At 44.6% G+C, this 25,747-nt stretch overlaps 1 protein-coding gene across 10 annotated transcripts in view; it reads right to left on the bottom strand.

Annotated features, from left to right (window-relative positions):
• SYNGAP1 (synaptic Ras GTPase activating protein 1) overlaps nt 1-25,747 on the bottom strand; it is a 401,820-nt gene that overhangs the window by 44,788 nt on the left and 331,285 nt on the right. For 9 of the 10 annotated variants that reach the window (XM_068250158.1, XM_068250154.1, XM_068250155.1 and 6 more), the window contains 6 exons: nt 16,521-16,665; nt 12,630-12,774; nt 10,288-10,527; nt 8,953-9,154; nt 7,623-7,801; nt 1,332-1,919 (listed from right to left, as the gene is read on the bottom strand). In XM_068250158.1, the coding sequence (XP_068106259.1) occupies nt 1,332-1,919; nt 7,623-7,801; nt 8,953-9,154; nt 10,288-10,527; nt 12,630-12,774; nt 16,521-16,665 (1,499 nt within the window). The remainder of the gene's footprint in view (nt 1-1,331; nt 1,920-7,622; nt 7,802-8,952; nt 9,155-10,287; nt 10,528-12,629; nt 12,775-16,520; nt 16,666-25,747) is intronic. The other variant, XM_068250160.1, reaches the window with a different exon arrangement.

A 25,747-nucleotide genomic window follows, 5' to 3' on the forward strand; every position in this document is an offset into this window, starting at 1 on the left:
TGCTGCTCAACTGTCAGGACTGCAGGAAACAAGCGGTGTACAAACATGTTACTCAGCAACAGCCATGTAAAATGTGGAGAGGCGAGAAGGAAGAGGTGGAGCTTAATAGGATGGTTTCCAGTGGGCGGGGTAAGCACAAGTTCAATGCTCTTGTCCGTTGGTGTTGCTAAGATATCCAGCATTGGACATTAGTACATACACTAGTCTCTCAGCATACATGGAGCAAAAAAGGCAGAGTTCCTTTTGGTGTGTACCAGGCTTTACTATTTAACTTCCTTAGCGGTTATCATGAGTCAGGCTCGGGGTGGAAAAAACAAGCTAGGAGGAGTAACTCCGAGCATGACTCGTGGGAGCCGCCGGCAAGACAGTGCCGAGTATAGAGCACAGCAGGCGTTTTCACTCACCTCCCGGGGGATCTAGATGCCGGCAGCCATTCTTCTTCCTGTCCTCCGAGTCTCTGCATCCCTCTGGTGAGATCCCGTTTTGTCGTCATGATGACAGATGGCAATCTCACTGCAGGGTTACAGTGCCACCTGGAGGATGGAGGGAGAACTGCAGCGCTGGATGCCAGGGAGGTGAGAAAGTGCAGGAGCTACTGCAGATCTCTCTGCGGTGTGATCTTTTTCCAGAGTTTAGGGTCTATAAACCTGCCCAAAAAAATTGCAACGCTTTTAGACCCTAAAATCTGTAAAGAATCAGACCGCCAGGGGGGTTAAACATCATTTTAATGATGACGGAGGTGCCACATTTGCTACGAGTTAGTAAACAGCTGCTGTTTTTTATTGCCTTGCCTGATGAGGTGGGCTGTGACAAACGAAAGGCGTTGCAAACTTTTGGAGTAAATAATAAACGTTTCTGCTAACAGTATCTTGCTGACTCTTCAATGGGGAGGTGATGTCACTTCCCCTTGTTTTTATCATTTAATATACAGTACATATTTAGTTTATCCTTTTGGCGCTTCTGTTCCTATTGTATACAAATCATTTTTATGAAGTAGCCAACTAGTCCACTTTACTCCCATGTTTTTTCAGTAGGCCCATTTGTCTACAGCTACTGATCAGTTTGACATGCAGTTTTGAGTGAAGGTGATTTTTGCCACCCTCTGGTCAGCTTGAGTTTGGCCCGTGTTTGTGACACATCTGCAATAATGAAACCTCCTCTTTATCAGACATACATCAGACGGACACCACAGAAACATAAAAAATAACTATATATAAATATATAGTGCTATATACATATATGATTATATATGTATATCCAGTGATTTATACCCCCTGTCTACTCTCCCCACCTGCGGCCCCAAAACTTTCGCCCCCTAGTGGGGCTGGTACCTGAACTCTGACCCCTGGCGGCCGAATTCGTCGCTGTAGCTGTGACTGTGCAACATGTGCTTGCCGGAGCTCAGGTCCTCACTCTTGCTGTAGCCATGAAATGGGGCGAAGGCGTCAGCTCCGGGGTCCGGCCGATGCGGAGCTGGGTGAGGGGGCGGTCCACCGGGGCCGTCGGGGGCCATATGGAAGAGCGGGTTCTGGAAGGACAAGGGGATACGGAGCTGCTGAGCTGAGAGCCCGTCGGTGGTGACGCCCATCTGGCTTAGCCTCAGGCCGGCCGCGATGCTGGAGCCACTGCCCTGGGAGAGCCGGCCCCCCGGGCGGAGCCCTCCAGATATGGAGGCCTGGCTGGAGTTAAGCATGTCCCCTACGGCCTGCAGGTTGGACACGCTGTTCATGCGACTGTCCTGCAAGTCCAACATGGAGACACTTTTGTTGACACTCAGCATCTTCTGGTCCGGCTCAGTGATGTCCGAGCTGCTGGTGCAATAGGCGGGTGATGAGCGGGTGAGCGGGCGGCGTGACATCCCGAACAGGTCTTTCGACTTGTCCTTGGTGGGTGATGGTAGGCGGGTCATGTCGATGGAGCTGAGGAAAGATAGAGTCAAAGACTTAAGACGACCTTCAGGTAAAACGGAAGAACCCTAACTGCATTCAGCTGAGAATTTGTGGAAGGGGAATTCCAATTTCGTTGTGTGAAACTCATTGGGCCACATTTATCAAAGAAATTACGTTTTTTCTTCTAATTTTCTACCTTTTCATCACAACTGTAATCTGCATGTGATCTGAGAGAATACTGTCTTCTTACAAAATAAGAAGGCTTTTGCACTAGTTTTGCATACATTTCTAGAAACGTCATACAGTTAGAACAGTGCAAAACCAGTGCTAATCTGTCATAGAAATAAGAAGTGGTTGATAGCACTTCTAAAACTCATGCAAAGCTGCCCTACTGGGTGATGAACTTTCAGCCCATGCTGTATGTAGGGCGGGTACTATAAGGCACTGCAGGCACGTGCCTACGGGCGCCTGATGCTGGAAAGGCGGCTCACTCTCCTCCCCTACTGCCCCCCCCCCCCCCCTCATTCCCTATGCAGAGTCTAATGAGAGTGTAAATGCATTCCACTGATGAGATCTCCCTTCAGTCAGGGGCACCTCTAGCTACTTAAGTGAACCAGAGACGAAGCACCCTTGTGTATTTTACCATAGAAATCAGTGGGAACATTAGAGAAAACATTTACCCTGCTCTCTGTTCCATCCTCACTGCTAAAAGTGTCTGTTATCTAGCTGAGATAAGAATCCCGGACTGAGCATTGATTCTGGCTTTGCTATAATGACTCAGCTATAATGATTCCTGAGCAAAGCCAGCAGGGGGCAGGCTTGGACTTGAAGACAGCAAAGAACACAGTCTCAGCTATAATTATTCTGTAGCAAAGCCAGACCGACTGCTTAGTCGGGATTCTTATCTTAGAGGTGATAACAGGCAAATTAAACAGAGAACAATGTAACAAAGAGCAGATTAGGTGTTTACTGTCATGTTCCCACTGATTTATAAGGTAAAATACATGAGGTTGCTTCATCTCTGGTTCTCTTTAATACTGAGAGTACTTCTGGCTACATAATACGAAGGTACACCTGTAGCTACCTATGACGGGCAAGTGAAGTAAAGGAGAAGTGACAGCTGGGCCAACCAACACATTTGTGCTGTGCTTCAGTGGGGGTTTGTAGGTTCATGACGGGTGAAGTCTAGGGTGCCAGGACGTCTGTGCCTATAGGCTCCTGTGATGTAAATCCAGGCCTGGCTGTATGTGTTGTTTTATTCCCCACATAACTGAATTAAAGTTCTCTTTTACAACTGTCAGTTAAATATCTTCCTTGTAAAGCCCGGACAGCAGCTATACCGTGAGCTATTTTTCATGCAGCAGGAGTATCTGGACTGATTGACATCACTCAGTACATCCAACCCTAAGAAGTGCTCTGACTGCTGCTGATTTCCCATTAAAATACTATTGTGAGTCCTCTTTTTTCGGTGTCAGAGCTGCCACAGTACATCTTACCTCATTCTGAGGATTCTCTCACAGTCTGCACCAATTCTGAGAATCCTTTTCTCCTCCTGTTTTAGAACAGTTTAAGAAGGAAATTGGACCTTCTTAAAATGTCTGAGACAGTTCTACATGATTTCTAGAAACCTTCTAAGATTTTTCTCTTAGACACTTTTAATAAATGTAGCCTAATGTTTTCACTTAGCTTTATATATGGCAGGGATCAACATCAAACATTATTTCAGATGGCTTAGATGGTATTTACATGCATATAAAACCCGGCCATGTCACAGTGTTTCCAGCAGAAAGTGGAGGGATGTCGACATAAGCTGTAAGTTGATGGAATTGCCCACACTTAACCTCCCTAGTAGTATGATTGCATCCATATGTTAGGGTCTTAAAGCGGGTGCATATTATTTCAGCGCCGCTCAGTTCGGCGCGGTGAGAGCCGAATGACGGCTCTCACCGCCGCCGCTAAATTCCATGGAGGCGTTAAATACGATTTTCCCTCCGAGTTGTCGCAACTAGGAAGGTGATGTAATTCGGGATCTGGCAGCAGCCAGAGCCCCCAATTACCGCTACGCGCCCCACGCAGAATAGCATTGCTGCTATGGGGTGCCCAGTTTCGGCGCTTGGCTCTCAGAGCCGCGAGCCGAAATCAGCTGATCCGCTTAAAGGGAACCTAAACTGAGAGAGATATGGATGTTTCCTTTTAAACAATGGCAGTTGCCTGGCAGTCCTGCTGATCTCTTTGGCTACCGTAGTGGCTGAATCACAACCCTGAAACAAGCATACAGCTAATCCAGTCTGACTTTAGTCAGAGAACCTGATCTGCATGCTTGTTCAGGGGCTGTGGCCAAAGGTATTAGAGACACAGGATCAGCAGGAGAGTCAGGCAACTGGTATTATTTTAAAAGGAAAAATCCATATCCTTCTCAGTTTAGGTTCCCTTTAAAGCAGTACAATTTTTTCACGCGCTTTTAGACCCTAAAAGCAGGGGGAAAAAAATCATGCTGCTAAATAGATCTGCGGGCACCCTGCACATACTCACCTCCCCTAGATCCAGTGATGCAGTTCTTCCTCCGTTCACCAGGTGGTGCTCTACCCCTATTATGAGACTGCGTCTGTCGTCATGATGACAGGCAGCGATCTCACCAGAGGGATTGAGAGCCTCAGAGGACTGGAAGAAGACTGGCTGTCTGGAATTCAGGGAGGTGAGTTACAAACGCCCGCTGCATGCAGGCTCTCCCTATACCTCCCAGGAACTACCCAGAGTCAGGCTCAAGGTTACCGCTCTGAGCTGTGGATTTCCGGCCCGAGCCTGACTCGTGGTTACAGCTAAGGACACATGTCACAGGACATCCTCCTCCCCCTCCAGCACACCCCCTGTCCCCCGCTCTACTTAGCCTTTGATTATGGGCAGGGAGGAAGTGGCAGTTCTTCCTCCTCTCTGCCCGTCCTTAGTCCCTCCCCCTACACTCATAGCTTATAGTTTCTCATATGTGTTACTGCACACAGCGCAGAAGGGAGCTGTGCTGTGTGCAGGCTTGTGGTAGCTGAGGTCAGAATGATCGTGTATATTAGTATTAGTAACACCTATTAGAGGTAGGAGGATGGTGCTGCGATATATGTCACAACACCAGAAATCAAACGGTATAAAAAGTATATTGTTCAAAACCCCATTCAGGGGTACTTTAATCACAGGAGCAGCTACATAGAATCCGAAACCTATTCACTGGTAAAACATATACTCTGCATCTCATTCATTGTCGGAGAGGGTAAGCATCATTTTCATATTTGTATCATTTTCTTATTACAATTAAAGTGGATCCGAGGTGAACTTTTACTCATTGCATAATTGTGTTCCTTTCCTATTGTTTATAGGGCATTCCTCAAGCCAAATACTTTTTTGTTTTTGTTTTAATACTCTTAATTCCCTATAAACTAAATAAACCACGCCCATAGGTTTTCAGAGAGCCTTGGCAGTAGCAAGGGCTCATGGGAGCTCAGTCTGGGCAGGAGGAGGGGGAGGTGTTACTAGCCATTGATTTCAGAGGCAGAGGGGAGGAGGAGAGGGGATTAAGCTGATGGCTCAAGATACAGATAAGCCTGCTTCTGTGTAATGTTTACAAACAACATGGCTGCTGTCATTGTATCACAGGAAGAAATAACCATATTCTATTAAAGCTGTTTGCAGCTAGATTTGCTGTGTAAACTAACTAAACTTTAGATAAGATATATAGACAAGTTACTTGTTATAGTTAGTTTTTTTTTTTTATCTCGGATCCGCTTTAAATCACACAAAAAAAGTCAAAACAAATATAAGCTTAACACTCATAACTTTAATAACATTGTTATTAAGCAAACAAATATCCACCCACATGTACACATGAACAAACACACATGACCTCACACACTACAGATAAACACACCCACACACATGCATCCACACATACGTGCAGGAACAATCACACCCAAGCACACACACACATACCTTACAGGCATGTAAGAAAACAATACACATGCACATACAAACACACACATACACACCTACGCAAAACACATACACACCCACACGCTCCACCCAAATACACAATTTACATGTACATGCACACACATAGCTCCCAAATGTCCCTTTTTCAGAGGGACAGTCTCTTTAGGTGGCTACTAATTATACAATTTGCTGAAAGAGCGATTGCGAACAATTCTTCGTATGAACGATCGTAAATGATTGTTTGGGACCACTAATGGACAGAAATCTGCTAACCATTCCGATCAGATTCATGAAATCAATCCGAATTTCGGTTCGATCCCATCAATCTGATTGAATTGGTTAATTTTTGTCCATTAGTGGCCCCAAACGATCAGTTACGATCGTTTGTACGAAGAATTGTTCGTAATCAATTGTTCAGCAAATTGTATCATTAGTGGCCACCTTTTGGTAACCAAATCCCTCTGTCCCTCTTTCTTCCTCATTTGTCCCTCTTTCAGGACTCCTGTACAGATCTATGTAATTATATGTATTTTTCTGCTGAAAACGTGTTTAATATAATCTGAACATTATTTCTATCATTTAAATGTATTATATTTAAATATTAAAATGAAGGAGAACTAATGATGATAGAAAGGACCAGTGTGGTTTGGGGCCCCATTCACACTGGAGCGGTCTGTTGGCCTGTTTTACAGCCGGCCAACGCTACCCCAATGTGAGGATGCGGCAGAAGGGACGTATTCACGCAACCCCGACGCCAGTGCATCCCTACGTTGGTTGGCTACTTGGGCGGCGAACCGGATGTCATATAAATCTATGGGCGACGTGTATATTTTAAAAAATTTGCACGGTAGCTATTTGGCGCGCATGTGTGGAAGTGCATTTTGTCAATACACTTCCGTGCAATTCGCCTCTTCGGCCACAGGAAGTGAGCGCGAGAGAGACTCACTTCCTGCTTGGCAGTCAGCCAGAAATGGATTACCGTGCATTGTTGCAGAAATCCCCAGAGGCTGTTTTTGACGTTGCAGTTATGGCATTGCATCCCTATGCTAATGCTGCTTATCAAAGTGAAACTAGCCTGAATGATAAAAAGACATCTTTCTAAATTCTTTGCTGTATGCATGGTGAGGGGTGTGGTAGGAGGGCGTGGTTGGAGGTGTGGCAGAGGCGTGTCTTAAAGGGAAGGTCCAGGAAAGTTAAAAATCAAAAATCTACTTACCTGGGGCTTCCTCCAGCCCCTGGCAGCCGTCCTGTACCCTCGCCACAGCTCCGGTGGCTCTCGGTCGCCTCCGGTGCAGATGCCGACCTCGTCAGGTCGGCATCTACGTGCACTTCAGCGTGCTGATCACGGAGTCGCACTGACGTCATCCGGACTGTACTGCGCAGTACAGTCCAGATGACTTCAGCACGACTTTGTGAGCGGCACGCTGAAGTGCAGGAGGCACTTTGTACCGGAGGGGAACCGGGGCCACCGGCGGGGAGCGGAGCTGCGGCAGGGACTGGAGGAAGCCCCATGTAAGTAGATTTTTGCTTTTTTTAATCTTCCTGGACCTTCCCTTTAAACTGTCCCTCTTTCTTATCTCAAAAAATTGGGAGGTATGCACACAAGCAGACCAGCTCATACCCAAGCTGACACACATGCATGTACATAAAAAATACATACAGTATTTTTACACCCATGCAGACACACATGCACACACAATGAAATGCCTCCACACTGTACAGACGCACCCAGTACACACACAGACTATATATAGGTACCTGTTGAGGTCCCGTCCCAGGTAGCCCTGAAGTTCCGCGGATGGGCCCCTTAGTACGACAGGCTTGGGGGGCGGTAACCTTTCTTGGTGACTTGGCTGTCGTTGGATGTGGGGGTTCCTGAGCGCTAGGCTGATATCATTGAGAAGGCGGGGGAGGGGTCCCAGCTTTATAAGAGCATCCTGTTATCGGCAAAGCAAACCAAAGCAAACCAATAAAAAAAGATCACGTCAGTCAAAAGTAGAGTCCAGCAATGCTGTTTACTAATGATGAGCAGAGATTTCACCTATGCGCATTTACGCATTTTGGGAAAACGCGTAATTCATTTCGTATGTAATTGTAAGTATTTTTAAAATACAAAGAAAAATGTTTTTTAAACTATCATTTTTCTGTGTTTAAAAAAAACATATTTCCTTTGCATTTTTAAAATCTACTGTATTTTTTAAAAACTACAAGGTCTTTTTGAAAGATTCTTTTTTTTTTTTTTACTTATATCCACTATTCTCCTTAAAGAGAACCCGAGGTGGGTATCTGCATACAGAGGCTGGATCTGCCTATACAGCCCAGCCTCTGTTGCTATCCCAAACCCCCTAAGGTCTCCCTGCACTCTGCAATCCCTCATAAATCACAGCAGCTGGGCTGTGTTTATCTCTATAGTGTCTGCTGCTCTCCCCGCCTCCTGCAGAACTCCGGTCCCCGCCTGCATCCCTTCCCTCCCTGCTGATTGGAGGGAAGGGACGGGGGCAGGGACCGGAACTATGCAGGAGGCAGGGGAGCAGCCGAGGCTGACACTACAGATGTAAACACAGCCCTGCACAGCGAGGTTGTGATTTATGAGGGATTGCAGAGTGGGAGTGGGATGGTGGCAGGAGAAGAGGTGGGCACTGGTAGAATGTTATCAGGTTGGGAGGGGGAGATGTTGGGAGGAGGGATTAGCTGTGGGAGTGGGATGGTAGCAGGAGAAGAGGTGGATACTGGTTGCTGGTAGAATGTAATGAGGATGGGAGGGGGAGGTGCTGAGAGGAGAGATTACCAGTGACTGCTGGTTGGTAGCAGGAAGAATATTGAATCCTAGAAGAAGCTTGTTAAGTCGGGAGGTTCATGTGTTTGGCGCAGTGGACAGATGGAAGAGGATTATGGGCAGAATGTCAATGGGAAAAAATATTGGGACCTGATTTGTCAGCAGAGGGATGTCCTCTGGATAGATGATAATAATGGCAATGGAGGTAGAGTGTGGTGTATAGATTCCCCCACGATGCACAACATAAAAGTACGATATTTGAGATCTCAGTTTGTATGTCCCGTGATCAGCATATTATGAATGTACACTTACCTTACTGAGCTGGGGGATGACCTCCCATAGCAGGGCGTGCAGAGTACTCAGCTCTCGCCCCAGGTCAATGTAGCCCTCGAAGTTGCTGCTATTAGTTAGCGCATCTAAGTTGGAGATCTCGTACAGGAAATTCTGCATGTTGGCCAACTCTGTCTCCAGGAATTCATTCATGAAGGACATGTGTTCTTCCTTACTGCTGAACCTAAAGACAGGGACATCTCAGTATTGTTCAATGCATACAATGCTAGAATTTATATACATACAAAGAACAAGTGTTCTACCAATTATTGTCGATAGTCCTGTCCATCTTTCCTACAATGTAAAGCCTAGTACTCACAGCCAATTTTGATTGGTCAATTTTACCACTTCCGTGGAAGATGAGGGGTTTCCTACGCAATCTGTTCAAACTATTCAAAATCTGCTGGCCCTCATAACACATGGAAGTGAGAGGGAACTGATTACGCGTAAATGTGGTACCCTGGGAAGGGACCAGCCAGTGGACCACATCCTCCCTGAGGACCTATAGATGTCCCACGTCTTACTCATGAGTAGAAATTGGTCAATGAGAAGCAAATCTTTCCATGTAAATTTAATACAGACTGTATGCATCTTGGAATATAGACCCTCAAAATTATAAACTTGTTGTCCCATGCTACATTGGTTTACTATTGCTCATCCTTGGTTTCTAAATCACTTACGCCACACGGTATGGTTTTTAATAATTTTATTCTGTTGGGCACTTCCTGTAGTCTTTAATCTCACATTTGGTACCCCGCCCTCTATCAGGGTCATTTGATTTCCTTTGGTTAGCCCTGGTATCTCTCTATGCCTGGAGAGGATCCACTTGCCGCATCCTACACGCTGCACGAGTGGAGTCAGGCTAACCTGTAGAATGGCTCAGAAAGTGGTTGTCTTAGTGGTGACCCATTCTTGTGAGTGTATTCACCACCATATCTACAGTTTCACCACAGGTGTTGAACTCAAGTCCTCGGGGGTCATAGCCAGGCCAGTGTTTAGAATGGACTGAGAATAGGAGAAATGCGTTTAATTTGATGAACCACGGCTTTCCTGATTCAGTCCCATCAATTGAGCTGTGCCAAAAATGTTTTAGGACTTCGACCCTTGAGGACTAGAGTTCGACATCCCTGCACTACACCATATTGGCTCTTGACTTAACAATAGATGGCTGCTATAAGAAACAACACTCATCCATTATTCTCCATTAGACTTTCAAACTGAAGGTATAAAGTCCTCACCCCATGTGACAAAAGATAGGACAGTCCCACTTGCCCCTTTATGTCCCTGTGTCAAACCCTCCACTGCCCCTACTCTCACTTGAAGTTGAAGTTGGCCAGGTTCTGGATGACCTTAGCGATGAGGGTGAGGGTCCGGGAGGTCTGCTCATCAGGGTATTCCTGCATCAAGCTGAAGAGGCTGGGAGACATGATGGCCGGACACAGGAAGCGGAGGAAGAGAGAGGCACTGATGAGTCGATCTGCTATGTCTTCACGGCCGCGCTCCACACAGCGCATCCTCCACGACGCAAAGACCTCCTTCAGCTCCCGGGGGAATACACTGAGGGGTGTAGAAGAAAAGCCCCACAGAGGCAATAAAGAAGAAGAAAGTTAGAAAGACGATCAACAACCTTCTTAAAGTGTTTCTGTCACTATGGAAGCAGACATTTTCTTCAGACAAACTTCTAAGACATTACTTTTGGTCTGCAGTGATCTCACACCTTCTTATGTAACGCTATGGAGCTTTCATATTCTCAGTTGGTTTCAGAAGGTTTTGATTCTAACCAGTCTGGGAGGCCTACACATCAAACCCCTGATCGAATAGAGTCCATGTTTCTCTACATTTTCCACCTACCAGTATATTTTTGAGATGTGGTAGACAATTCAAGGAAACCCACACAAACACAGGGAGAACATACACGTTCTACACAGATAGTGTAGATTGGGATTTGATACTCCAGTGGTGCAAGGTATAAATGATTGTCACTTAGACACTGGGTTGCCTATAGTAACATCAAAATCGGCACCATGATATTTACACCTTGTTGGTAGGAGGTTACTTTCATGGTCTATAAATAAAGTCTTAAGTCGTATAAACAAGTATCCAATGAAGGTTCGCAAACCACTTTAACAGGAACTTTGTATTGCTCCATCACCATATTCACACAATCGGTTGTAAAACTGACCATCGTTTCGGGGCCACACGGATAACCTTTCTGAAGGCACTGTTACTGTAACTGTGATGGAGCAATAAAAAGTTTCTGGTAAAGTGGTGGACCTTCTTTGGATACTTGTATGGGATTTGGTTACTTGGTCCTGCACCCACCACCTCCGCTGGATGTTGGGTGTGCAATCTTTGGGATTACTACTTAAGCCATGTACACACATCCAATATTGATTGGCTAGTAACTGGTCAATTTGACCACGTTGATGTAGTATGAGAGCTTACCTGAACAATCTGTTCATAATATTCACAGTCTTGACCCTCACACTACATGTAAATGGTAAAATTAATCAGCTATTCAACAATCAAAATTGGATGTGTGCAAGTACCCTTTAGGCCTTGTTCACATTGCGTTCCGTTCGCGTTGGCCGGTTTTTGACACATTTTTTTTTTCCATTCCTGTCACTTGCGTGGGCGATTGGTTTTTGTGCTAAGCAATTTTCTAAGTGGTTTTCCCAAGCGGTTTTGTAATTCACTCCCTGACGCAGGTCAGAAAGTGAACTCTCTGACCCGGAAAAGAATAAATACTATGTATTGATTCTTAAAAACGCAAACGCAATTACTGCAAAAAGCGATTTTGTGAGCATTTTGCGTTTTACCTATACCTTCCATTGAGGCGGAATCGCCCCGAAAATGGTACATGCACCACTTTACTAGCCGCACAGAGCACGACCCGCGTTGATATGAACCTTCTCATAGACATTTATTGTCCACGCGGTCGGGGAGTTTTTAAAAAGCGCACGCGGGTGAAAAAAAAAGCTGAAAAAGCCTGCAGTGTGAACGAGCCCTATAATAATAATAATCCTAACATTTGTATAACGCTTTTCTCCTGTTGGACTCAAAGCGCTCAAGAGCTGCAGCCACCGGGACGCGCTCAAGAGGCCACCCTGCAGTGTTAAGGAGTCTTGCCTTGAACTCCTTACTGAATAGGTACTGACCCGAGCCAGGATTCAAACCCTAGTCTCCCATGTCAAAGGCAGAGCAGAGCCCTTAACCAGTACTCTATCCAGCCCTAAAAGTACAGCTAATCTTTAAATTTTATCCAAAATATGAAGAGAACCTGGGACCTTTAGAAAGAGTCCTGGTTAGGTCAATATGTACTTCCTCCTTCATTAACTTCTGGCAAAAGGTGGACATGTGTTTCTTGCTAAGACCAGGGCAACCCATTGTTACTCCAAAAAATGCTTGCTTCTTAGTGATAGACACACTTTAAAAATAAAGAGGAAGTGGGAAATAGAGGACTAATGAGAGAAGGAGAACAGCTGTGGAGCTGACCATGGCAAGAACACCATCCAGATGGGAACATCTGGGGAGGGGTGAAGCGGAAATGCAGAGGAGGGGGAAGGAAGCTAGGAAAGGAGTAATATGTAATGGAGAATGACTAACATATAATGTCTCATTCTGTTCCTGGCAATGACATCACATGACCAGACACTGACCAATGGGAGTTGAAGACTTTGCAAAGCGCAAGTTCGCAGCACATCCTGAGATTGGCCTGGTGATCGGGCAGGGCAGAAGGTGGACAACGCATGGGGTCAACCTCGCAGTCCTCCTCTGACTCATACAGAGCCCGAATAAACTCACCTGAGAGGAAGAGACAACATGAGATTGCATTATTAGTACATGAAGGCTAGGAGGGCTCACAAGGCATCAAGAAACCAAAACAGCTACAACTTCAGTTTTCCAGCAAAACTCCACCAACACACATGAAACAGAGTGGGAAACTTTCCGCATACCACATGCAGGTAAATAATGCATAGTAACACCGGCTTCTCTGATTCTATAAACTGGAAGGCAATATTTATACATGTGCTAAGTAATATGACCTTTGAAAAAGGTCTTTATGACAGAGATTCTCCACCCTTTTGCCCTACATACTGTAAGCCATTGAGCCATGTTTATTTGTGGCCTGCACCACTGAGAGCAAGTCCTAAGTCAATTTTCTGTCTGCATACCCCAATGAGAACCAGTACTAATTTAATGTTAAGCCTACATAAATCACTGAGAACCACTTCCAATTAAATTTTCAGTCTACATACCACATTGAGAACCAGTCCCAAGTTAATTTTCAGCCTGCCTACATAAAACACTTGGCCTACATACCCCACTGAGAGCAAGTCCCAAGTTCATTTTTGGCTAATATACCACACTGAGAGCCTGTCACAACTTAATTCTTGGCCTAAATACCCCACTAAGAGCCAATCCTGAGGTCATTTTTGGCCTACATATCGGGGCAAACGCAGGATTTTTAAGGGGGGGATTCCTGAAAGGTCCAGAAGCACGTATGTCCCCGAGTGCTTCCGAATACAGGTGGCTCCATACTGCCCATGCACAAAAGTGTGCTGGCGTATTACGGAGCTGCCTATCTTTGGAAGTACTCAAGGACATGAGTGTTTCTGAGGGCTTCTGGTAGCAGCAAATTTGAAAGGGGTACAGCGCCGGAACAACTCCCCGAGAGAGGAACGGGAGATAGACTTAGTTTGGACAATTTCAGTGGAATATGCCACATAGCGCAAGCGATACCCATATGATGCAGGGATATATGCATCTGCGGAAGATGGCGGCGCTATATAAATACTAAATAATAATATTTTGCCTCACCAGAATTGCACTTTTATTTAGCTTCCCTGTATGACAAGAAGACACAGCCAGCTCTAGGGGAAGAGGGAAACAAAGGTGAATGAAGGAGGCTGGTGCACACCAAGAGTGCTTCTGAGTGTTTTTCAAATCAACAGTGATTTGAAAAGCGCTTGGCTAATGTTACCCTATGTGGGTGTTCTCACAGCAGCGTTGTGACTTTTTCAAAATCGCACGTATACTGCATGTAGCATCTTTTTGAGCGATTCATTCAAAAATCGCTCTGAAAATCGCTTCACAAAATCACACTCACAAATTGCTAGCGATTGCTATTGTCATTTTGGCGTTGCACTAGCCCAGAGAGAGGAGTGGAGAAATTGAGAATAGCCTGAGATGGAGCAGAGAACTTATCTGTATTGCAGTCCCACATCAGACAGGTTACTTGCCTGTAATCGGACTCCTGTCCCTGCCAGTCTCCCACACAAGTCAGAAAGAAGCCCTCCTGCAGTCTAGGGACTGTCAAAAACGTTTCAACTTGTTTAACACCTTATCCACACATGCAGTCATAACAATGGGGAGAGACCAGGCAGATGTTTGCCCACGGACCCTGAGTCCAGGCAAGCTCTGCATCATGCTGTGCATATTTACTAGCTTGCCTGCCCTCTAATTGCATCATGTCTGACACTTCTGTGCTGTGGAGAGTCAGTGACTCCAGAATCAACATTCTCTCACTGCAGGCTGCATCTTCTTGTGGGGGAATCTCGGCTGCCTCTCTCATTCTATTAGCTGGAGGGAGGGAGAATGAGGCTATTTATATTATGCGGGCTTCCCTGGCTGAATACACAGCTCAGTGCAGGAGGGGTGTTCCAGACACCCGGAATAGCCCCCTCCGTTCGCCAGTGCATATCCCACTAAGAGCCAATCCGGAGTTCCTTTTTGGCATACATAACCCAAAGACAGCCAATTCCAAGTTCATTTTTGGCATACATATCCCACTGAAAGCAAGTCCCAAGTTTATTTTTAGCCTACATACCCCACTGACAGTCAGTCCCAAATTCATTTTTGGCCTAACTACTCCCCAAGAGCCAATTCTGAGTTCATTTTTGGTTTACATACTCCAATTAAGAGCCAATCCGGAGTTCATTTTTGGCTCACATACTCCAACTAAGAGCCAATCCTGAGCTAATTTTTGACCTACATACACCACTGAGAGCCAATCCCAAGTTCCTTTTTGGCATATATAACCCAATGACAGCCAGTCCCAAATTCAGTTTTGGCCTACTTACCCCACTGACAGCCAGTCCCAAGTTCATTTTTTGTCAACATAACCCAAATGAGAGCCAGTTGCAACTTAATTTTTGGCCTACATACCCCATTGACAGCCAGTCCCAAATTAATTTTTGGCTTACATACCCCACTGACAGCCAGTCCCAAGTTAATTTTTGGCTTACATACCCCACTAAGAGTCAACTCTGAGTTCATTTTTGTCCTACATACCCCACTAAGAGCCAATACCAAGTTCATTTTTGGCCTACATACCCTACTGAGAGGCAATCCTAAGTTCATTTTAGGGCAACATAACCCGCTAAGTGCCAATCCTAAGTTCAGGTACCCTCGCACCCAAAGTGTCTTTCCTTTCCAGCTTTTGGATGTTAGATGCTCTACAAAACAGCTGAAGGTTGGCACTTCGAGTGCTTGCCACAAGAGATAAGATGTGGTCATATTAAAACCATTTTAGTTAATTTGTGATGTTTCTTTGAATTGATCATATATAATGATCGCATTTAACCCTATGCACATGACTCTTCCACATACATATGTTCCTGGAGGTGGTCAGTTGGGCGCGGGGAGAAGCCATGAGATGGGTCTCCCTGCACTAGGTAATGTAGTGGAATAACAAACATATTTTATTACCGACAACCTAATTTATCCTTCTATGGATGTAATTCGGGGTCTGGCTATTGGCGGCACCCGAATTACAATGATTCGGTGAGAAATTCCCCCTGCGCTGCTATAGCAGTTATTAACATTACAGTCTATGCACCCAAATCAGGCACTACGTGGTGCGGTGCAGGTGTCGAGATGACCTAACTTGGCTCTTCCACCTCTCTGCCCACACAACAGAGCTATTAACTGTAAAGGCTCCATAAAAAATGGCTGCTGGGGACATTGGAAATATGGTGGTCAGTGCCCATTGGTGTGGGCATCTATAGGGAACACTACTACTTGATGAGATGTCGGCAACATCACACCAGGGAAATGTGGCCTTTTAGAGCTAGAAGCATCGGGTATGCATACGACTATTACTAATGTTCTAACTCAATCATGTGCAGTGTTCTCCTCAGGCTCTTTAAGCCGGGTGCTCCACCCGGCTAGTTTTGGTGAGCACCCGGCTGTCATCGGCTCACCTCCTCCTCTGCCATAAGCAGAGTTGTACAGAGAAAAAACGGTCCTGCGTTCTCTCATCTCACCCCATCCGGCTACATTTCATGCCACCCGGCTACTTTTTCATGACATCTGGCTGGAAAAAAATTCTGAGGAGAACACTGATGTGAGGATAACACAGGGTAAGGACTACCCGAGATTCTACAAGTTCTGTGAGATTTTACTTCATTTTAATTGTCAGCTGCAAATTTTTCAATACACCATAAATGCTGCAAGTTTCCCCTTATCTGAGAGCAACAGTCTAGCCGGCTTTCAGAATATGGACACATTTGGGCACCTAAGCAGGCTACACACAATGGATACGTTACCAATGGCTTCCTTGAGGTATCTCTGTCCTATCAGTTTCAGATACTCCTCTATGGCTTTAGTTGCAAGTGTGTTCTCACGGAGAATAAGGTGCTCTCTATCAAGGAAGCGATCAACCTCTGTCATAGCCATGTCCGAGAGGAAGTCCTGGGGAGAAAGAGATATCATTTGCAAACTATCAAACTCCACTCAGTCGGCAAGTAATCCACATGTTATGTCTCAGGGAGTCAAATCAGCAGGGCACAGATTCCTGATGAACCAAAGAACAAACCCATGCACAACATTTCGGTCATGAAGACCTTTATAAAGTGCTTGACGAAGATGTTGATGGTTGAAAGGTTGTGCATGCTGTTGCTGTGATATGGTATAACGTAAAAGCAACTTGAAATCCGTTAACCAGGTGGAGTCCCAGCTCTATCTTCATGTGGATTTGTGCTTTGGTTCATCAGGAATCTGGATTCATTCTTCATGAGAAAGAGATATAGACAACATCATTATACACGAAGTGTAAAATATCAAAAATATCTCCGGAATTCATCCCTTCCTTACAAAAGAGGATACTAAAATGCTTATGCATGCTCTAATCATTTCCTGTCTTGATTATTGTAACATACAACTCTGCAGTCTACCAAAAAAACAGACTGGCACCTCTCCAGTCCCTACTACACTCTGCTGCTTGTCCCATCCACCTCTCCTCCCGCTCCTCTGATTCCGCCCCTCTTTGCTAATCCCTCCTTTGGCTGCCAATCACCCATAGGATCCAGTTGAAACTCCTAACACTGTCATACAAAGCTCTGCAAAAGCTATTCCCTCATCCCTCCCTGATCCTTCGCTCCTCCCAAGAGACCCACTTCTCACAAGTATCACCTCTCCTTTGGCATTCTCTCCTACAGCCTGTCCGTCATGCTCCAAGCCTAGCAATATACCCTCAAGACACACCTATTTAGCTTATAATTGGCCATATCTAGAATTTTAAAATCATTGCCTCATCTGCTAACCCCTTTGACTATTCCTCAGTCTCTCAATCACTCTACCCTCTAGTTTCTTAGCTCACAAGGGCAGATACCTACCCCTTGTGTCTCCTGTTTCTGTGCATTTTATCACAAGAACATCTATCAGTGTTGGTGGTCTTTTCAATCTACACTTCATTTGTATATATCTGTACTTTTGTCACTGGTTGTCCTGATTGTACAGTGTGGTGAAATGCTCATGTATCTATGCTCTTCAATATTGTATGTTTTTGAACGTTGAACAGCGCAACGGAAGATTTTGCTGCTATATCAATAAAAAAATAATAATAAAGTGTATTGTTCATCTTTTCTTTATTGTAGAACGCCACATTCACAATAAAAAATAACCCGAAAGTATGAAAAGTACATACTCACCTCCCTAGTAAGGCTCCTGCTGGCCCCCTCTCCACCTCCTGTTTCTTCTGCCAGTCTTGCCACTAGCCTAGTTCAGCAGTAAACCCGATCAAGAAAATCCGCTAACGTGATTGGATGGACAGCACTCTCTTGATTGCGGGCTGGCAGGTAGAGTTGGCCCAAACTGTTCGCCCAGCAGGTAGTTCGCGCGGATAGCAGTTGTTTGCGTCCGTAGCAGGACGCGGATTTTTTTTTAAAAGTCTGCATTTGCATTTTTCCCATAGACTTTAATGGCAGGCGAACGGCCACCGACTTTAGCGGTTAATAGCAAAGCCCCCTTATGTGCTAGAAACACCAAATTTGCAGGGTATGTGGAGGGGGGGGGGGGCAGTAACTACAAGACGGAGTGGCGGTGTGTGGCAGCGGTGCGGCGGAGAGCTTTAATCAAGTTGTAAAAAAGATATCAACATTAGAGGATATTGGCGTGGGAACATTTTCTTAAAGGTACAGGTAAGTATTTCGGAAGATCACAAGATAGAGGATACTGTCGTGGGACATTACAGAGGATATTGGCGTGGGACCTTTTCCGAGGATATTGGCGTGGGAACATCTTTTTAAAGGTACAAGTAAGTATTTCTGGTTAATTAAGAATATTAAAGGAATTTTTTCGTGGTTGTGTTTTTATTTCATTTAACCCTTTGTGGAAATGGGTAAGGGGCATTTTGTACCCCTATACTTATTTGTTCTGGGAGGTGGGTGGGCATCTGGGGTCCCCTTCTTAAAGGGGACTCCCAGACGCCACCATGAACCCCCCTCAGGGAGTCGTCGCCCCCACCTCCTCCTGGGGCACCGGAGGTGGGGAAGAGCCCCTTGTCCATGGATTGGACAAGGGCTCTGGAGGGGAGGGGAAGGCTTGGCCACCCCTCCCCCCGGAACCCCCCCATACCATGGACCATGCGGGCTGGTATAGCTCAGGGTGCGAAGCCCCATGTGGCCAGAGCTCCGCATTCTGGCTATCCCAGGCTGTATGGGGGACAAAAGTTTCCTCTTGTAGTCACTGTTCCCCTCCACATACCCTGCAAACTTGGTGTTTCTAGCACATAAGGGGGCTTTGCTATTAACCGCTAAAGTCGGCGGCCATTCGTCTGCAATTTAAGTCTATGGTGGTCCGCCTGTTCTCTGACTTTTGCGAAAGTTCGCGTCCGCAAAACCAAAATTTGAGGTTCGAGCCATCTCTACTGGCAGGCTCATCATGGATCCCCGCAATGTTCGTTTATGGGAGCTCGCACCAGAGCGGGCGTGAGCTCCCTGCAAATCGCCTGCATCGCGAGATGACGCACATATGTGCCCTGGAGGAATGAGAGAGCCACTCTTGCGGCCGCCATCCTGCCTTAGGCAGTCGCAGAGTGGTTAAAGTTATGTATTTTAAATGTTACACTTTTCATGATAGTGGTCCTTTAAAGTGGCAATGACTCTTAGAAATCATCATTGTCTAAAACAGCAGGCTAATAAAAATTCCACGTGTTTTGTTGCAGAAAGCATTCCTTACATGGCTTCATCACATTCTCTGCAATTGGACAACAACGCAATGTGCATGCGTGAAAGGGCGCATTGGAAGGCATGGCCAGTTCCTGCATGTCTGCTTCACATCAGTTGTTCACGCCATTAAAAAAGCAGGACAGCAGACCCAGTGTGAACGGGTCCATAATTCATACGCTTATATCAAGAAGAAGAGAAATTGGATAAGTACCAAGACGTAGATGTTCTTCACATCCTAGTGGGATCTAATTATGGACTGTGAATGAGTTTTTGAATTTTAATCCACATTGTACCGGCTACACTGAATGACTCCCGTGTCTATGGATAATGGGGGGGGGGGGGGGGTCCTTTCGTGAGAACAATAATAATGAAATATTGTTTTCACCCGTTGAGTCTGCGCCTCAGTTGCTCACGAAAATACTTCACCCTTTCTAGGGTTCACTATGATATGTTTTAACTTGTTTCTGAAGAAATACATAATTTTGTTTTAGACATATTGGCACTACCTCCGAATTATCTCTCTGTTGGATTAGCTAAAACCCTCAGATCACATCTGTATGTTTTATGCAACCCTAAACTGCTCAGGTACTGCAAAGGCTACAGTTTACCTTCCAACCCAGACACAATGGCCCATATGCAGGGCCGGATTTACCATAAGGCACTATAGGCACGTGCCTACATGCGCCTGATGACGGAAAGGTGGCTTACTCCCCTCCCTGAGTGCCTTCCTATTTCCTTCCCTATGTAGAGTCCTGATGAGAGTGTAAATGGGAGGTTACTCACCCACCTCTCCGCATTCCACTGACAAGATCTCCCTTTATAAACACAGATGGCTGACTTGGCTTGAGAGTACATCTCTCATTTGTTGTTTTCCTTATCTATGTGTTTGTAACTGGCTATATGATTCTTCTATAATGCACTTTGCACCCTAGCACTTTATTTATTCATGCCCTGACGACGGCTCTAGTTTTATGAGCCGAAACATGTTGGTTTAGGTGGAGGGTTTCTTTATTTATGTAGAATCTTATCAGCATTTTTATCTGGTAAGGGGCAGAAACCCCAGGTGACCTAGCTGTATATAGGGTCTCCATGGGGGGATACGCAATTTTTGCTGCCCAACCAGGTACTTGTAAACTAAATAAAAGGGAAAATAAACAAAAAATTATATACTCAAAGATTATTTTATACTATTGTGAATTAAAAGTTATTTTTTAATATTGTCTCAAAACAGGGTCATAATTGTGTTTATAGTAAAAATCAGACGTGTGTAGTGTGTAAGATCTCCCTTTAGTTGGGGGCACCACTAGCCGCTTAAAGCGGATCCGAGATGAAAAACTAACTATAACAAGTAACTTGTATATATATCTTATCTAAAGTTTAGATAGTTTACACAGCAAATCTAGCTGCAAACAGCTTTAATAGAAAATTATTATTTCTTCCTGTGATATAATGACAGCAGCCATGTTGTTTGTAAACATTACACAGAGGCAGGCTTATCTGTATCTTCAGCACTCAGCCTGTGAAAAAAAAACTAATTCCCCCTCCTCCTTCCTCCTCTCTGAAATAAATGGCTAGTAACACTTCCACCTCCTGCCCAGACTGAGCTCCCATGAGCCCTTGCTACTGCCAAGGCTCTCTGAAAACCTGTAGGCGTGGTTTATTTAGTTTATAGGGAATTAGAGTATTAAAACAAAAACAAAAATGTATTTGGCTTGAGGAATGCCCTATAAATAATAGGAAAGGAACACAATTATGCAATGAGTAAAAGTTCACCTCGGATCCACTTTAATATTGAGGGTACCTTCGGCTATCTAATGCCTGTAGCTACCTATGACAGGCAAGGGAAGTAAGGGAAAAGCGACAGCTGGGCCAGCCAGCACACTGCGGTGCAGTTCGATGGGTGTTTGCAGGTTAACGGAGGGCGGAGTCTAGGGTGCCAGGACATCTGTGCCTATAGGCTCCTGTGAGTAAATCCGGGCCTCCCCATATGCAATTAACTTTTTCTCCTGAGTTTTCTCCTAGGTGATATTGTCATACCTTATCATAAAATGCCCTTTAATCACTTCACCACCACGTGTGCATATATCTACGCTCCTTTTTACACCCTTTGCCCACCAGGAGCGTAGATATACGCACCTCCCGCCGCTACCGCCGCTGTCCGCACTCCCGCTCGCTCGTGCGCGCGCTCCCACGCTCGTGCACGCCGCTGGCTGCTCGCTCGGAGATCAATGAACGGGAAAAAATGTTCCCGTTCGTTGATCTCAGCCCCCCAGCAATGATCGGCTGCTTCTATGAGAAGCAGCGCGATCATTGTGAGAAAATAAAAAGTTTCCCAGCCTCATTGTGCTTCCTGTAAGCGTACTTCCGACGCTTACAGGACGCATTCACAAAAAGTTACTGTGGCCATCTTGTGGCCAAATAGTAAAACTACATCCAAAACATTTTTCATATACAAATACATACTTTTAGGCTACTTTCACACTAAGACGTTGCGTTTTAGGGGACGTTATGGTCGCATAACGTGCCTCTAACGCAACGTATGGTGGTGTTGAAGTTGGATGTCAGATTAAACCGCGTTATGCAGCTCTCAAAGCAGCAGCTCCAGGTTAGAGTTAGGAAGTCCGGATCTTTTTAAGGATTCAGATCATTTGAATCAGATCATTGAAAAGATCCGGATCTTTGAACCGAGTCATTTGAATTATTTTACTAGGGAAGCATTTGGGATGAAATGACTAGCAGGACAGGACTTTCCCTGCACTGTACATCCTGTATGTTCCGGTTTCTTCCAGACAGGCATCCACTGTGAACCGAATCTTTCATTGTGATGATCCGGATGATTCGACTAACAAAAAAGATCCGGATCAAATTAACGATTCGTTCATGATCTAGACAACACTACAGTCCTACCACAGTGCAGTGAATATTAACCACTTCACAACTGAGGGGTTTTCCCCTTAAAAATCAGAGCATTTTTCACTCCTCCCAGGCAGTCTTCATTCATTTATTTATTAGGCAATATGATTGGTTATTGGGGACTGGGGTCCCCAAAACCAATCATTGGACTGTGGAGCTGGTGTGCACGTGCACGCGCGCGATCGCGCGCTGGACCTTTGTTTACAACTGTTGTTATGAATGAAGACTGCCTCAAGCAGAGGCAGTCTCCATTCATTTATTTGTCATGTGGTATGATTGGTTATTGGGGACTGGGGTCCCCAATAACTAATCATTGAACTGCAGGGGCTGTGCGGGTGGGTGTGTGCATGCGCGATCGCGTGATTGCGCGCACACGGACACAATAACAATGTGCCTGCGGTTTGTTATGAAGACTGCTTCTGTTTGAAGCAGCCTTCATACATCAATCGGGGACTCTAATTGGATTTAGGAACACTTGTTCCTAATGTCCAATTAGTCAACTGCTGTGCGGGCTGGCTAGAGTGTGCGAGCGCGTTCCCCCGCCCACTCCCAGCATGTAAACAGAAACATACGCCTTTCTCCGTCCCTGGGGGTGAAGCAGTGCGCAGAGGAACGGAGAAATTTAGCACTGCGGAGGTAAAGTGGTTAATTAGCCATGTGGCTGGCCGCGGAGGAGGAGGGGAGACCTTCTCCTCCAACATTACTGAGCATGTGCAAACAGTCTAACGTGGCTTAGCCCAGTATAACGTACAGCATGCAGCACTTTAAACGAACGTGTGCACTGTGAACAGCACAATTGAGTTTACAGTGCTGTTAGGCTGCGTTACTGGCTGCTGTAACGTGGGACTTTAACGTCCCACTGTGAAACCAGCCTTACACTATAAATTAACTAATTGCCTCCCACACTCTCCAATTTATTTATTTTTTGTAATAAAAAGAAAAAAAATTACAATAAAAAAAACAACATAAATAGTTACCTTAGGGACTGAACTTTTTAAATATTTATGTCAAGAGGGTACAACACTGTTAATTTATAAACTATGGGCTTGTAATTAGGGATGGATGCAAAACTGAAAAACATGCACCTTTATTTCCAAATAAAATATTGGCGCCAAACATTGTGATAGGGACATAATTTAAACGGTGTAATAACCGGGACAAATGGGCAAATAAATTTCATGGATTTTAATTACAGTAGCATGCATTATTTAAAAACTATAATGGCCGAAAACTGAAAAACAATGTTTTTTTTTCCCATTAAAACACATTTAGAATAAATAATTCTTGGCATAATGTCCCACCTAAAGAAAGCCTAATTGGTGGCGAAAAAAAAGATATAGTTCATTTCATTGCGATAAGTAATGATAAAGTTATAGACGAATTAATGGAAGGAGCGCTGAAAGGTGAAAATTGCTCTGGTGCTCAAGGGGTAAAACCCCTCAGTGGTGAAGTGGTTAAACCACCAGCAAGCAAGAAAATACTCAAAATAACATTGATAGTACATTTTCAACAACTGTTTGGTACTTTTTCAATTATAAAATGCTGAAAAGTTATTATAAAGAGAAGATAAAAATTATCTCCTAGGAGCTAACTCAGCAGAAAAAGTGAATTGCATATGGGCCAGTCTCTGTAAAAAAAAAAAAAAAAAAAAAAAAAAAATCTGTTTCCTCCTCAATGTCCTATACAGGTGAAAGCAAAAAAAATGTGTTTTTTATTTCAGTAATTCTAATTAAAAGGTGAAACAAATATATGAAATAGACTCATTACATGTAAAGCGATATATTTCAAGCCTGTATTTGTTATCATTTTGATGATTATGGGTTACAGCTTATGAGAACCCCAAAATCTAAATCTCAGACCATTAGAGCATTGTGAAAATGTTAAATATTCTAGGCTCAAGGGGCCACATGCAAAAATATCACCTAGGAAAAAACTCAGGAGAAAAAGTGAAATTAATATGGGCCCAGGGCCCGTATGCAATTCCCTTTTTCACCTGAGTTTTCTCCTAGGAGATAATTTTTCATTTTCTATTTAAAACGGACCCAAACCAAAGATTTTTTTAATTCAAAATATTTAGTTGCATCACTCTGACACATACAAAGATAAATGAACACTCCTTTAAGCCTATCAGCATTTCAGTGCCTGATTTTCACCCTCCTCTTTTCATAACTAGGGTTATACAGGTGGCAGCCATTACTTCTGAGCTTAGTAGGAGGTTTTAGATCATGGGTGTGTTTGTCATCAGCTACCCTCCCTCACAGGGGCGTCGTCTACGTGAAATCTCACACACGCTGAGATCACCTCCCCTGTGACATCATCAGTAGCAGCCTGTGTTTTGTTTTTGTTTTTTATCTCCTCTAGCAGTCTGCCGGATTCTGTCCCGGCAATATGAAAGGAAGGGAGGGGTTCCTCCAATAAACGTAAAATATTTTATATTTGTCATCATGCAGCTGAAAAAAGGCTGTTATTTATTATTATAAGTTAGAAAATAGATTTTTCTCTGAAATCTTGTATTTTTAATTTGGGTCCACTTTAAAATAACTTTCCAGTACTTTTCAACTGAAAAAGTACTGAAAAGTAAGTGAAAAAGTACTGTCAAGATAATTTTGAGTATTTTATTGTTTTCTAGTGGCTTAAAAGGCATTTTATTGACAAGTTTAAAAATGTCACCTAGGAGAAAAAGTTAATTGCATATCGGCCCAGGTGTCAGACTCTGATCAGCTAATTAATCCAAAAAACCTGCAAAGGGTTCCTATTTATAATAATCCAAACACATTTGTATAGCGCTTTTCTCCTGTTGGACGCAAAGCACTCAACAGCTGCAGCCGCTGGGACGCGCTCAAGGGGCCAGCCTGCAGTGTTAGGATGTCTTGCAAAAGGTCTCCTTACTGAATAGGTACTGACCCTAACCAGGATTCGAACCTTGGTCTCCCATGTCAAAGCCAGAGCCCTTAACCAGTACACTGTATATCTTATACCAGTACACTGTATAACTATAAAGCCCATGGGGGAAAGGGTGGGGGTCATGTATAAATGCCTGCTCCTCCCTATTCTGCAGAGTGGAGTCGTGTAATATTTACTTGCTCCCGTGCTGCTTCTGGTCTCTTCTGGTCTTCCTGACAGCGACATGCTCTATGCTGCATACCTCTGACTCCAGAGTCATGTCATGTGATTGGGAACTGGAGATGTGCAAGTGTAGAGCATGTGGCTACCAGAAAGTACAGGAGAGATCTGACACAGTGCTGGAGCAGGTATCTGCAACGCGGGTAGAGGGTGCCAGAGGGGAAAGTGTGTAGGTGTTTGTGTGTGTTTTACCAGCCACATGGGTTGTTTGGATCCATACTAGTTTCACTGGGGAAGTCCACTGGATTGTTGTTGCTCCAAATGACAATGTTTCAACCAGAAACACTGTC

Source organism: Hyperolius riggenbachi, chromosome 8 (genome assembly GCF_040937935.1).
Source record: "Hyperolius riggenbachi isolate aHypRig1 chromosome 8, aHypRig1.pri, whole genome shotgun sequence".
In the NCBI taxonomy this organism is placed as follows: Eukaryota; Metazoa; Chordata; class Amphibia; order Anura; family Hyperoliidae; genus Hyperolius; species Hyperolius riggenbachi.